Source organism: Borostomias antarcticus, assembly GCF_949987555.1.
Source record: "Borostomias antarcticus genome assembly, chromosome: 20".
Taxonomy (NCBI): domain Eukaryota; kingdom Metazoa; phylum Chordata; class Actinopteri; order Stomiiformes; family Stomiidae; genus Borostomias; species Borostomias antarcticus.
Genome location: NC_140253.1, coordinates 7,118,393 through 7,134,180, shown reverse-complemented (window position 1 = coordinate 7,134,180; position 15,788 = coordinate 7,118,393). Strand labels below are relative to the sequence as shown.

General features: G+C 43.7%; 1 protein-coding gene across 1 annotated transcript; it reads left to right on the top strand.

Annotated features, from left to right (window-relative positions):
• Positions 1-2,028: 2,028 nt before the first annotated feature.
• LOC311322439 (neuromedin-K receptor-like) lies at positions 2,029-13,465 on the top strand (the record flags this gene model as incomplete). The annotated part of the gene is made up of 5 exons (XM_084454504.1): positions 2,029-2,396; positions 4,987-5,175; positions 5,362-5,512; positions 12,120-12,316; positions 13,171-13,465. The coding sequence occupies 5 exons, from the start codon at positions 2,029-2,031 to the stop codon at positions 13,463-13,465; spliced, it is 1,200 nt and encodes a 399-aa protein (XP_084310630.1).
• Positions 13,466-15,788: the final 2,323 nt, after the last annotated feature.

Here is a 15,788-nt window from a genome sequence, read left to right as displayed (position 1 = left end):
CAAAACGGTGGTAGAGCAATTATCAACTTTATCGAAAATGCTAGCTTTGTCAACGTTTTGATCTGAACCATTGTACATGGTCATAAGTAACCTTAAAACAGGGATAAACATGCATTTTACCTTTACTACTCCTTTAAGAGGCCTTCTGGTTGAGTGTCCACTGAATTATACAATGAAAATAGGGAGAAAGAATAGACATAGGAGCATTTTAATGGCCTCTGAATGTTGGCCTTTTACTTTCCTAATGACCTTTATAAGTGTATTAGTATGGGAGATGGAGGTTTCAACCCTTTCAACCCCAATTATGAAGTCCTGGTGAGACAGCCTATGTGACCTTCTATGGGGTTGAAAAGCCTTGAAACGGCCGCCTACCCTACAAGACTGTCCTATGTATACCTACTGTATATAGTACTGTGTGTGTGTGTGTGTGTGCACGCGTGTGTGTGCGTGTGCACGCGTGTGTGTGCGTGTGCACGCGTGTGTGCGTGTGCACGTGCGCGCATGGGGGTATGCCCCCGTTTTAAGAGCATTTCATCCACAAGCGTACGTTTGATCTCCCTTAAAAGGTTGAACAGCGAAACAGCCTCCAACCTTTCTCTGCCCTTCTCCGGTAGGAAAAGGTGAACTTTCACACCGGCCGCTTCACTTTAACAGCTCCGTCGGGTGCCCCTGTACGAAGCCTCGTAATTGACCTAACTATACGGGCATAAGCTGTACCATAAAGCTTGTTAAGGGGGGTACATGAAGAGTAATCCCTCCTAATTGCCAGAGGTGCACACCAGGAGGAGGGCCCAATAATTGGGTTTGGCTCTGTCTGTGACAGACGCAGTGAAACATCACTGGCTAAACCACTAAATAAAGAGGATAAAGGTTGTTGTTGTTTTTTGTCACACCTGCCCTACTCTGCTCAGGTCTCCTCACTCCATAGCCCATAGATTAAACATGAGGAGATCCATGGCGGGTTTGTAAGTCGGGGAGTCCCAAGTTGGTTTGAAATAGGTTTGCAGTTTGTCAATAACCTTTTAGAGACCTGAATATATAACAAGGAGCAAGTTCCTGGCCATCAGAGACAACATCAAACACCCTCTTCACCACGTCCTGGCTGACCAGACAGAGACAACATCAACCACCCTCTTCACCACGTCCTGGCTGACCAGACAGAGACAACATCAACCACCCTCTTCACCACGTCCTGGCTGACCAGACAGAGACAACATCAACCACCCATTTCACCACGTCCTGGCTGACCAGACCAGCAGCCGAGTTTAATTCAAAATGGTGAATAAAATGTTACTATTTTCATTTTTGAAAAATTTTTTGAATTGAAGAAAAACCCCAACCGTGGTATATTGAAAAAGTAGGCTGCAGTGCACAACAGTCATCAATGTGGAAATTGAGTTTCAATAATTATGAGGTCTAATTATGAGTTTTATTTGCTGGGAACTGTTAGCCAACATGCGTCATGCCCATACAAATAACCAGATGGGTCCCGAAGCGAGTGGCGCACATTCAGGACGACAGCTTTTCTAGAAACATGTCGTTAATCGTTTTAGTAATCTTTTTAGTAAGCCCACCCCGGTATCAAACGGTGCCATGCTGTGCATATTTGTGTTGACGACATAGCTGCCTGGTGCCGTGAGGATGGCAGCGCGGAGCTTCGTCCAGTTCCCTGCGTATTCATAATTCAACGCATACATTCTATTGGCAGACGAGGAAGTGGATCGGTGGTGCGCGCTGTTGTTGATGGGATCAGGGTTGGAGGCGCGCCCACTCATGTCCATACTCCATCCAAATCAGTTGATATTGTTCTGTGAGCTCCCGCTGATGTGAAATGAGCTGAGATGGTGTTACTGTCCAAAGAGTTCTCTCCACGATTGTTTCTGGTTAAACTGTTGCCAATGTGCATAATCTGAAACCCTCTGGAGACATATTTTGTCATTCACTCCGTTATGGAAAACCTGTAACTGAAACGCCTTGAGGCTTGCTCCATCAGGGACAGAATTAATCTGGACAGAAGAGACTTGAGGAATGGCTGCGACACACAACGAATCCAATACACCACGGAACTTTACCAATCAATTCATACAGCCGCCATGGCGCATTGCGCTGTGGTCGCTCGCCTACAGCTCCGTACTGGCTGTGGCGGTGTTCGGAAACTTGATCGTGATCTGGATCATCTTGGCGCATAAGCGGATGAGAACAGTAACGAACTATTTATTGCTCAACTTGGCTTTCTCCGACGCTTCGATGGCCGCGTTTAATACACTGATCAATTTCATTTACGCGGCGCACGGCGAGTGGTACTTTGGTGAAGCCTACTGCAAGTTCCACAACTTCTTTCCGGTCACTGCTGTGTTCGCAAGCATCTACTCCATGACAGCAATAGCAGTTGACAGGTGAGTTTGGAGACACAGACCTACTATACAACTTTGTATTATTATTTGGTTACTTTATAAGAGTTTTGATGCAATGGCAGTGGAAAACGCACACTTAATGCTATTTATGTTATTTTTATGGCATCTGTGTTATTTTTGTGTGTTGGCTGTAACCCGACACACCAAGAAGAAGGAATCCTTTTTGTCGCTCCCTTCCTCCGTCCCTGTTGGCGTTGTTGACCTGCAGTTCTATGTTGCTACCACAAGAGGCAGTGGTCCCATAACATCAAAACAAAAAGACTCCACAGATTTCCCAGGTCAGCGGTGGCCGGGTGGATAATGTGCTACCTATCACCGCGAAGGTTGTGAGTTCAATCCTTGGTGTGGACAAACCAAGGTACCGTGATACATTTTGTCACTGGAGGTTGTAGAAGTTATGTAATGAGCGTGGGTCATATTTGTTAATTATAGACCCTTTTACAGCCTAGTCAGCACAAGTATGCGCGCGCATTCTTGAAACAGTAGCAGAGGAAGACAGACAAAATCGCCATTATTAAGCGTACGGATTGGACTGAGGAAATCATCAGAAATGCCTGCGTTTGCGGTGCCCATTTTATATCAGGTAAGTTATTTTGACTACCTGGTTTCACTGGAATGTCTGGTTGGAATGTAGCCCTTCTCAGTCCCGTTGTCGCATTCCGCTCGCTCATGCCAGTCCTTTGCTGGTCCATTCACTTTGCCGTCAAAATAAGGCTTCAAAACCCAGCATTTGTTAAAATAGAGCGTGGGTCATATTTGTTCATTATAGACCCAGCTATGTATGCGCGCGCATTCTTGAAACAGAAGCAGGGGGAGACAGACGTATTTTAGTGCAAAGACTAGTATTTTATATACCATCAATATGTCTGGCTGTTGCTTCTACGGGTGTAAGCTACAAATCGGCGCTGTAGTGGCAAACCTTATTCGTTTGCATTTGCACCGTATGCATTTCAGACAGATTGGGAGTAATACTGTAACAATGTCGGAGAAGACCCTGTGGAAGACCCCACGGTACGCTACTGCATTACAGTATAGACAGACAGTCCTCATTACAATAGGAGTAGGACACTTCAAATCCTATAGTAATTCATTTTTGTATAGGATGTGATGCACCAGTCGCTCTATGCCTACATGTGGTTTATTTTCAGTGATTAGACTGACTGTTGACTGGCACAGCTTAAGGTGGTTATGGAGAAATTATCTTAATGTATTGATGCTTTTTTGTGCGTGGCTGTAAGCCAGCGCACCTAGTATAGCGTTCGTCCGGTTATCACTCCCTCCCTCCCTCCCTCTGTTACTGCAGACAATGTTGGTCTGCATTTCTCTGTTGGCACCACAAGAGGCAGTAGTCCCAGCACACCAAAATCAAGAAGGACACCAAAATCAACCCGCCGATCTCCACTGCACAAGTAGAGTAGTGGTGAGAGCATTGACTCTCACCCTGGAGACTGGGGTTGAAGACCCGGTGGGGATGACTTTATGGAACTATACCCCAAACCTCCACATGTTCATCCTTTCACTCCAACCTTTACCCCTTGCCTTATAGATCAGATCCTGTCCCAACCCCAACCCATATTCTAACCCCAACCCACACTAGGGACTGGAAGAAGGACACCAAAACCCACCTGCCGATCTCCACTGCAAAGTAGAGTAGTGGTGAGAGCATTGGACTCCCACCCAGGAGACCGAGCTTCCCGGTGGGGATGACTTTATGTTATCATCAGTGTAATTGCTTTAGCCACTGACCGCTACCATTAATGTTATGGAAGCCGCTGCTAGTTGTTGTGAGCCCATGAGCTAACTAGCTATCCCGCTCTTATTGTGCTGGATTAGCATTGGAAGCATTGGAACTGATGTGTCCAGGTGACAAGACCCATCTTTATTTATCAAACATTACCGTCCTACCAGTCCCGCACAGAAACAAGCCAGCCAACACACATAAGCCAGGCTGGACCTGGCCTTGTTAGACTTAGACTTGCACATTATTTAGGACGGACTGAAAATACGCCTACCCCCCCCCCCCCCCCCCCGGCATTACTACAACTCATTTTATCTTTTCTTATCTTAAGAAATGGGGTGTTAGTTTTGAGCTGCTGAACAAACACCATTTTTGGATCCAATTAAGGATAAGGTGTCTGAAATGAGAAACCATTAAAACGTTGTACAGGGGAATTCTTTCTCTAAAGCGCAAGATGTTAAATTAAAAAAAATTTCAATCCAATTACAAATTTACAATCTGTAATTGGACTGTGTTAGGAAGTGTCCTCTCTGAATTACAATCCATATGATTGGTCCAGACATTCCGGGCATTTCTTTTGGAGCGTATTTCATGGCGTTGTTTCCCCCAGCCTTGCTCACCCAGACTCTCATTTGCAGAGAGGTAGAGAATAAATGCCAAACAGAGTTCCTATGATCTTATAATGATTAACTTGCTAGCTAGCTAACTCTTGCAAAGACAGCTGGAGAGAACACACATTGATGTTTTCCCTATACAAAAGCAATGTCTGCAGAAAATGACACCAGTCAAAACCCTTCATTCATGCCCTTTGACCTTCCGACTTCTTCTCTGCAGGTACATGGCCATCATCCACCCCCTTAAGCCCCATCTGTCGGCCACGGCCACCAAGGTGGTCATCGTGTTCATCTGGTCTCTGGCCGTGGCGCTGGCCTTCCCTCTCTGCTTCTACTCCACCCTCCGCAGGCTGCCACGCCGGACGCTCTGCTACGTGGCCTGGCCCCGGCGCGCAGACGACTCCTTAATGTGAGGGGAAGACACTGTTCACACACACAACACCCACAAACTTTTTTTATTACACAGGTATAAATCATGCTACACATCGTGTGTTTCTCCTCTCATCATGTCCAGATGCTGTAATGCTAATGCCTTTAGTGAAAGCCGCAGTGCTACAGTAGCTAAATATGTCACTGACTTACTGTGTGCGCGCAGGTACCACATCATAGTGATGGTGCTGGTGTACCTGCTGCCCCTAGTGGTGATGGGCATCACCTACACCATCGTGGGCTTGACGCTTTGGGGAGGGGAGATCCCGGGGGACTCGTCTGACAACTACCACGGACAGCTCCGAGCCAAGAGGAAGGTGAGCAGCCCTGCCTCCTATGTTAATCTGCCGTTCGCAAAGGAAACCATTTTATTTCATTTTGCCTTTCCTGAACCAGGGGAGCCCCATTGAGATTGAAATGTGCTTGACACCCTGGGCCGACTTATTTTTTTGAGATGAAAATGCACTCTATCTAGTGAAATCTTACATCAGCCACATCAGACATGCTCTAGAGCATGCCTGGCCATGGTAACCACGGTGCGGGTTTGGGTTACGCAGGGATTAAATCTGTCATGACTAGCACGATGAACATCTATCGCTTCACTTAATCTGTGGGATTAACAGAACAAATATCGTACAGCCACATGACAGAGGTCATTATCTGGGATTATTCAAAACTCTGAAGCAAAACCAGCAATCCGTTCTGATTATTTGCAGATAGATTTTCAGGTAGCCTAATCTTGTTCTGAGAGTGACCCAGGATCAGGCACTTTAAAGGCAATGCAGTGAGGAGCCGATATGTGACGGCCACTCGGTTGAGTTCATTCCACAAGCAGATGCCCATAGTTGTGCGTGCCCGTGTGTGTGTGTGTGTGTGTGTGTGTGCGCGCGTGTGTGTGTATGCGTGTGTGTGTGGGTGTGCGTGCAGGCAGGCAGTAGTTTAGACTGATTAATGCGGCTGCAGTAGCCGTTAATAAAGAGACCACATAGACCTCGCCATGTGCATTCCACTATGGCTGACTGCCAAGTTTTCTCGAGGCTATCAGGGCTGGTATTCACAAAACATTTTAATGCTAAAAGTTGGTCCGAAAAACAATGGGCGTGTCACTCATATTTTTAGGACTTCTACATTTTTGGGATAAGAGTATTTCCCAAAGGGTTTGAGAGCTAAAATAGATCCTAAATCTGTGAGAAGATAGAGTCACTCAAGGACTTCTAAGTCGCTAAGACCTGCTCGCAGGCGATCCAACATGCCTGCCTCTGGCAAACCACTTTTTAATCATGTCAATATTTTGGAGACATTAAATGATACCGAGCTTTTAAAAAGATATAGCCTTTATCGCGAGCTTATTATGATCATACTGTAGTAGAGCTAGTGAGAGATGCAGTCACTTCACCAACAAACAGAGAAGAGATTCTGACAATGCTACTTGGCCAACGAAACGTGAATCAAAACAATCCGTTCTTTGTTTAATTTCGAAATTCCTCGATTATATGGTTCCTTGTAGTCTAATAAACATGTTGAATCACTTGAATGTCTTTCCTACCTTGTAAGTTATTCGCAAAATGATATTTAGCTAATGTTTTGAAAACAAAGATGTGTGAAATGTCACTATTATGTGCTCCGTGTATTGACGCAATGACATAGTACACGATTTTCAGGGACCACCTTCTCAAATTTGCTCTAGAGCGCATACTAGTGGTCAAAAACTACATTGGGTACCTTTAAGAATAAGCACTCTATAAACTATAAACCAGGAGCACAATAATCAATAGCCTAATACTGTACTTTAATTATGCTGAATGAACACCCAACAAAGAAATCATTTACAAAAGAAATAACATGTCCTCTTGTGGGAGAATTTTCTTTCATCTAACATCACAAAGCAATCGGGCCCACGATCCTCATGTTGCCCTGGTGTCTGCGTTTGTTTGTGGCTGTTATGCACACCTTGAGAGATGGAACATAGTTTGATATTAGAGCTATTCTATTTATCCCGAAGTCTCAAAAGTCAGAATGCTCACATTTGAGACAGGCAAGTAGATCAAAGCTGTACAAAATGTGAAGTACTGCCGCAACAATCCTAGAAATAAATGTGTTTGGTTTAAAGGTGAGAGGATGGCAAATCACCATAAAACATTTGGTTAGTGTTTGACTTATTGTGCTGTTAGTGGCAGTGTGGTCACATATTCGGACGGCTGTTGAATGGCGTTCAATGGGCATTGAGTTCCGCGATTGAAGCAAATAAAAGCCCAGACTATTAATTTAACATAAATGGACCGAGAGCACAGTCTTAAAGTTTTACGTGTCGTCCAACACCTTTCTCAAAGTGGAGGCCAGAAGTGTGACTGTTGCCTGCAATGTCGTCCTCCATCATATTACTGTCTTAGCCTCAATCCTTGAGAAAACCTTTGATAAAAATAGTCAATCTTAGTTAAATTCAAAATGAAAAGATGAAAACATGTAGGCTACTTGGCAACATATAAAGTGAATCAAGTTATTATTATTTTCTTTTACAGTGATAGCTTACTCAACTGCCAATCTCTGGGGCAACACACGTCACAAATTTTTACTAAAAACGTAAATATGATAAAACACCAGACAATGTTTGGTGATAACAATGTAGCATACTTTGTAGCTCAAAATGTCCTCTAAACAATTATGGTTTTCAAATCTAACAACGTTATGTCAGTTTTAAACTGGGTTGCTAATTTTGATGATAGTGCTGCAATTTTCAATCCTCTTCAGACAAAGTTACCCCATTACAGACCTAATTTGAAACACCAAATGAATTACCTGGAGGAGGATCAATTTCCAGCCCGGTGGCTAATCTGGATTTGTTTTTGTTGTGGCCAAGACGACCCATGGCTGGATTAAACCTCTCTTAAAGGAGATAAGACTGTAATCCCCTTGTTAAAGTTGTGAGAGCCAAGACACTAACAAGTGCCCAAGGGTATACCAGAGGTGTTGTTTGGTCATCTTTCCTCTGCGGTTATGATGTACATCATAATAATGCGTAGATGGAGAACCTATCGGTAGGGAAGCAGGTGGTTAAGCATTTTACGAGTAGGCCTAAATTTGCTTTTTTCTGATGAGCCACAAAGAGAAAATCGATGACCACTCTTAACAGACATAGCAGAGGCTGTGTGATGAGTAAGCTCTGCCTGTGACTCAGAAGTCCCAAAATCCGCGGCCTCAGAGAAGTCCTCTGCTCGTTTGACGGTTTAGATCCGCAGTGCAGAAGGTTGGTGGTTGGAGACCCAACTTTTACATATAGATAAGGCCCAGTTTATGTAAGCACTGTCAGGGGAGGCTCCCCACTCATTCATTTTTTTTTAATAGTCCAGGTCACTGGTCCGAGAAGCCATCTCTGAGCGTCTGCTCCTGGCAGCTGACGAGAACACAAACTAGTACCATTTAAATTCTGGTCTTTTCATCACTGGCCTCTCTCTCTTTTTATGGAAACAATCTTGCTTTTGACAGGCATATTTGTTTGGATGTCTTTTTTTGTTAGTTTTTCATCCAGAGCTGTTGCTTGGCTCAACAGAAAGCAATCACTGCAGAATCAACAGAGGCATGACTGTTAGTTTGATGAAGACGGATCACCAGCTGCATGATGAATCTCTCCAACTGTCGAGTGATGACTTCTGTATTATTTCTCTTGCCAGACAGCTGTGTCTGGCATGGGTGTGGGAAGCAAAATAAATGTGGGTGGGACACCTTGAAGGAGGATCTGGGGAAAATATTTGAGCGAAAAGATGCCATTTCCTGCCTTCTGGTGCATTTTTACATGTGGTTTGATACCTGTATCTGGCTAGTATTACTAGGCTATCACCATCAGCATCTTAAGATGATATTTGAGAAAAGTACCCTTAATTTAAAAAAAATAACATGGTAGCTAACCAGGGGCTAGTGACTTACATCCAAGTTATCCTTAACGAAAGAGGGAATGCTTCCTTACATCTAGTGCTATCTGACTGCAGAATGTGTGAAGTTTGCGCATGCACTGCAGGTGGAGCAAACCAAGCATAGACAACAGGGGGGGTCTCATCTCACACACATGTTTTCCAAGGGAAATAATTACAAAATAAAATGGTATATGCTGATGAAAATTTGTTCTCACAATAATTATACTGGGGGGGGGGGTAGAAAATGATGGTAAAAGCAGGTGGGTCCAATATTACAATACTTACTTGCAATGGCTGCGACGCCAATGGTCTCTGGTCAAAACACCTAGTGGGGAAACAGCACAACATAATTCAACATAATCAAAACCATTTTAACTAGAATACTAGACTGATCAGTGGGTGGGTGCGTTCAGGAAGTTGCAGCTTCTGAGTTGGACTTTGGCTACAAGTGCACATACAGTAATTGCAGCGGTACTAGCGCCACGATGGAATTGAAGAGATGATTAATGATTGAAAAGACTTGAAATCAACACATCATTATTTCATAGGTGCACTGGCTGTTGCAGCCAGGTGAACCTCATTCATCCTGAGGTGACCTTCTCTCAACAAATGAACTGTGAGGCAGCTGAATGCAACAGTGGTTCCACTGTCACTCAAGGGTTTGGACCAGCGCCCAAGGGAACGGTTATTGATGCCATTTATGTGTAAATCTAGCTTCTGAAGTGTGTGAGAGTCTCTTCAGCCCCACTCACTCACAATCTGGGCTAAAGCACACAGTATGCGGTCCACACCGAGTCTGCCAGTGCCAGCCATCTGTAGAGTCTATTTTTATCTTGAACTCTCAATGTTCCACTCCTAATTGAAGGTGCTTTCAGTGCAATAATATGTCGTTATCAAATTAATTATTGTCAACCACCACTTTCTATTCAGTTTTAGAAGCATAACTTGCTGTGTACATTTCTGATTGGCATCCAGAGAGACCAGCTATTTTAAAGAGGCTGTGTGTATCAGCTGTCAAAGGCTGTTTAGTCTAGAAAAAAAGATATTGAATCCTATGAAGTGTACCAACCTGGTCTCACTTGGCAGACTTCAGAATTTGACGTTTGTCCATCACCTCCAAACGTCATTTCTAGACGGCATCATACAACATAACAGTTACAGTAGGCTATGATGAAAATAACGTATATGCGTGGAGGCGCTCGGGCGGCGAGCATTGAGCAATAGGCTCTTTGCACAAGCTCCACTACTTCCTGAAATTCTACAGGCATCCTTATTTCCTGTCCTACACTATTGGATGGAAGTGATTAATCAGGTGTGGCATCCAATGGTATAGGACAGGAAATAAATATGCCTGTAGAATTTCCGGAAGTAGTGGAGCTTGTGCAAAGAGCCTATTCCCCTGCGCGCCCGCATGCCTCAAGGTTAAGTCTAAGGCGCATTAATGTCAACATCAGCACCTTGAATGTAGTAAGTGACTTCTTCACAGGTAGGTGGGGACTAATATATGTAAAGAGTGCTAACAAAACCTGGAATGTTGGTAGACCAGTGAAGAATGCAACCTTTTCATCTTTACCCAGAAATGCACTTTGGTCATAGGAAGAGGACAACTGTTCCACATCAGAACGCAACTGCATGTTTTCCGTTGTCAGTTTTTGAAGTTCACTGGTCATAGAATCAATAAAATCACCAGTCACTTCAGTTTGAGTCCTTGTACTGCACACATCACTTGTGGTGGAATCATCAGCAGCTTGTATGTCCATAAGGTTAAGCAAGGAATGAGCAGCATCAACCTTCAGTTTCTGCTGGGTTCGATTCACACAACGCTTGTAGCGTGCTGCCAGAGCTTTAACACGTTTCTGTGGAAAAGGCTTTCCTCTCATATGGACAGATGGCACCCAATCTGGGTCATCCTTCTTGTACAGGTCAGACTTTTTACCTGGAATACAAAAATGAGAAATATAGCACTCTTTTGAAGCTATATTTTAACAATATTTTAGCAATATTTAAGTCTGGTAGGCTAGTGATGTGTGCAGTAGACAAGCTACTAGAATCAGATATTCAGCCAAGAATGCAGCAGCTTATTAGGCTATATCAATATGCTTGCATACTATTACACTCTGAAATTAGTTAAGTTCCTTAATATTTCACCTACCTGACAAGAAATGTGCAGAACAAACTTGAATGTTATCAAGATTCTTGCCCTTGAGATCCTGGTTAATTTTGGCTAACCACAAACGCCTCCTTTCCTCAGACAATCTTTTGCACTCTTCTCCCTGATTTTGTATAACTTTTGGAAATCTGAAGTACTCCAGATGGTTTTCTCGGTCCGACCGATTAGTACAGCCCAAAACATGACAATAATTGACCATTTTGAGGAGATAATCAGGAACAGTTCGGAGTTCGGTTCAGGTTCGGTTGCATTGTTTAGCCCAGTATCTCCAACATGGCCGACTTCCGATTTGATGACGCGCGGTGCAAAGGGTCTATAAGAACAGTAGCTAATGCTAGCTAATAATAATGACAGTAAGAATGTGAGCTAGTTGGCTAGCTAGTAGTGTTGTTTGCTAGTTGCTTGTAAAACGAATTGCTTGTAAAACGTTGTTTGCTAGTTTCGCCAGCTAGTGTGTGTGTGTGTGTGTCTGTATTATATCCCACACAAGGCCCAGATGTGGCTGTAATCTACCCTCATCTAAGAGACAGGATCAAAAAGGACACTTAGTGCTGTGCTGCTTGCATTAATTCTCTTTGACGTTTTTTAACCTCTAGCATTTTCAAGGTCTTCCCTAAAAGCCTCACAGGCAGTCATAATTAATTCTCTTGTTTCTCCTTTTCTATGTATAATTTTCCGCCTCTCTTTTCCCTATCTCTCCCTCTGTCTCTCTCTCTCTCTCTATCTCTCTCTCTCTCCCTCCAACCTGTCTTTTCTTTCTCTCTCACCCACACACACATTCACTGACTCTCACTGACAGACATACACACACATACTCAACTCATGGCCTCTTGCCTTCTGTGGCAGGTGGTGAAGATGATGATCATTGTGGTGGTGACTTTTGCCCTCTGCTGGCTGCCATACCACATCTACTTCATAGTGACGGGCCTCATCAAGGGTCTGAACAGGTGGAAGTCCATCCAGCAGGTCTACCTGTCAGTACTGTGGCTGGCCATGAGCTCCACCATGTACAACCCCATCATCTACAGCTGCCTCAACAGCAGGTAGGGGAACAACTCACACACGTACACGCTTGCGCACACCCACATTACACACACACACACACACACAAATGTTTTAATATCTTTATTTGCGTTCACATTTGACAAGAAATCCTTGAACATGAATAATAACAGATGCACACGCTTTGAGAAGTTCAACAACATAAATCTCCCGTCTCGGTCTATGTATACAGGAAGCAGCACCTCCTCCATGCTTGGCAACTACCAATCACCACAGGCATCAAACAGAAATTTGCCAATGCTTTTGGCTTGGGTATTCATCCTATCTGCAAGCCCCTTACAACTAGTCTGTGGACATTAGACTTTCAAATATAAACATTAGCAATTTACTATTGTACCCAAGCTGTATAATTGCATATTTGAGCAGTTGGTATTTTAAAACCTTGGTAAAGACTGCCTCTTCCAGACTGTGATCGAACGTACATCCTGCTTCTAAAATAATTACATCATACATCAACAACACTGGTGTGTTAGCTGTAACATTAAGGCATCATATTCACTATTGCACCGTTTGAACATGGTAGTTGAGAAGTTTGAACATTGAGATACAAGAGTGTTTCTAGATTTTGACGGAAGATGGAACATGGAATGCCGTTCTTGACTAATAAATCAACAACTCTATCATGCCTTGGACACACACACACACACACATACAAACACACACCTGCGAGGCAGCACACTCAAACACACTCACACACGCACACGCCAACTAGTACACAGCCCATATGTTGACTGTAACAAAGTGCTGCATGCTGCATCTCCAGAGAGTTTCAGCTGATAGTCCGCACATATCCTGTCTCATCAAACACGTCAATGTCTCCATTGGGCCGGTCCAGGTTCCGAGCGGGCTTCAAGCGAGTGTTCCGCTGGTGCCCGTTCGTGCGCGTGTCCCGCTACGATGAGATGGAGCTGCGGGGCATGCGCTTGCGCCACGGCAACCAGAGCAGCATGTGCACGCTGTCGCGGGCCGAGGCCAGCGTCAACGACCGCCACTGCGGCGCGAGGATGAAAAAGAGCTCGGCCGCCAGCGGCAACAACAACGCGGCTGACGGGGACGGTGGCGCTGACCGGCTGGCTGCCAGCCCGGGCCTGCATGCCCACCCTGACGATGCGGAGAAGCAGTTCTCCTGAGAATCAGCGGCCCGGTTCTGGAATGTTCCACCGAGGTTAGAGACGGGGGTCGACCTTTCACCTTGGATGGCTGGGATTCAACCTTTCTGAAACCTCCAGTGATATGTCGTATTGGTATCATCTGGCGTAGGGATGTAACGCTATGAACATTTCATATGACGATTATAGTAGGGATGTGCGTGACTAGTCGTTTAAACGACTAAACGGCGCAGCTTTTGCTAATCATTTAAGAAATAATAGTCGATGAAACAAAATATAATAGAATTAGATAAAAATTAAAAAATATTTATAAAAAGACAAATAATTAGTCACCTCATTCATTCATCTGCGCAATCCCTATTGTTTATGCTGCATTCCTTTTGTATGGGAGCTCCGGATTTGGCGCCTAATATTACTATAATATTAAAGATCGCGGATGTCAGACGATAGGCTCTATAATATTAAAGACCGCGGATGTCAGACGATACGTAGCCTATCGTCTGACATCCGCGGTCTTTAATATTATAGTAATTTAACTTATGCTATTCAATGATCAGGGGTGCACGGCACATTGCCACTAAAGTGTGCTCATATTAATTAATGTAGCCTAATCATTTGGTTTGTGAAAGTCAAGACGTGACGGAAATCTGTGCAACAATGAGCTATGACTAGATTCCAAGAGGCGCGCTCGCTTTCACAGCCTAATTGCCGAGTTGAACTCTGAAGGAGGCAGAACATTACATTTGCAAAACATAGGTTTATACATACTAGTATACATCCAACCAACTGTCAGAAAGTACCCTGTGTTTTAAATAGCCAAACCGAGATGCGCAACGAGTGAAAATTGGCTTCTGCTGAATGTTGGTTAGAAAGATAGAGGAACTTTATTGCAGACGCAGGTCCATATAAAACATAATATGTAACACTTTAATAAATGTACAATTCGTCTAGGCTATTTTTTGCACGGTAGGCTATTATTTCTTTCACTTTATTATTTGCATCATTCTCTGTGGACCGATGTTTGAATAAATTTGCCTTCGAACGTAATTATTGCCCTCTATGACATCCGCGGTCTTTATGTGAAATCTAGTTTTAGTCTAGTCTACTGAAACATAACAGGCTATAGGCTAGCCTTCTCTTCTTCAATTAAACAAAATAAATCACATTGATATCTTTGCTAAGTAATAAGCTGTAAGGACAGGCTGAACTACTGTTTTGCACTGTCAAACAAAGGAGAGTGTGTGACAGCCCTGCGCAACGCGTGCAAATTGGCTGCCGCTGAGTGGTTGGGAAACATCAAGAATAGTCATGCATCTTAGCTTGCAGAGTTTGAGAAACATCCTCAATTTTTCTAAATAGCACTTGTTGTAGAAACTTGGAAATCCTGTTTTTAGACTAGTCGTGTAATCGGTTACAAAACCACCGTCTAGTCAGTGAAAATAGTTGTCAGTGAAAATAGTCGCTGCGCACATCCCTAGATTATAGTGACCAAAATTACCACGGTTATCAGTATTATCACGGTAATTGTTAAAATATTAACATGTTCATAAAGTCCTGATAGGCTTACACACTGAAATCATTATTATTCTTTCTCAATCTCTCTCTCTCACACACACACACTCACACTTTTTCTCCATTGATAGTGTGCCTCTCTCTTCTTTCAATACAAAAATGAAAGTGAAATTAAACGCTATATGCATGACTATGACTAGCCTACAGCAGCAGAACAACATGTAGTGTTTTACAAGAGTAGGTTACACTGAAAGCTTCAGTTTACTTTATTGACACAAGATATTAGGTAGTCAGTCTGACAAACCATGACAGACAAATCTGTAATCTTTTCATCCCTATTCTGGCAGCATTGGTATTTCACCGTGGTATTTGATACTGTGTATAAGTATGCACTAATATTTATTGGAACCGATGTTGATACGAACACATTAGCAAATTTGTTATCTATTTGCTGGAAGTACATGTGAATGTAATGAACGACGCTGCCTTATCACTTTTCAGTAGGCTACTTCCTGTTGAACTTTTTACACGACCCGGGCAGAGGTCCGACACACAGCTCCTCTGGCCCGTCCCGGTCACATTTATCACATCTCACTCTTTCGGTCACCCCCCTCCGAGCCGCATATTGTAATCTCCTCCCGGATATTGATGTTGACACCTGGCTACAGACGCTGGCAGACGCTCTCTGAGGAATGTGTCAGAGCTCATTCAGGAATGCAGAGTTATGTAACCCCGTCATAAATCCTTTTATCAGCTGGTCATGCGGTAGAGGCATCCTTTCCGTCCCAATCACATGACAGAGTAAAAAATAATAATCCTATCCCGTCCCAAT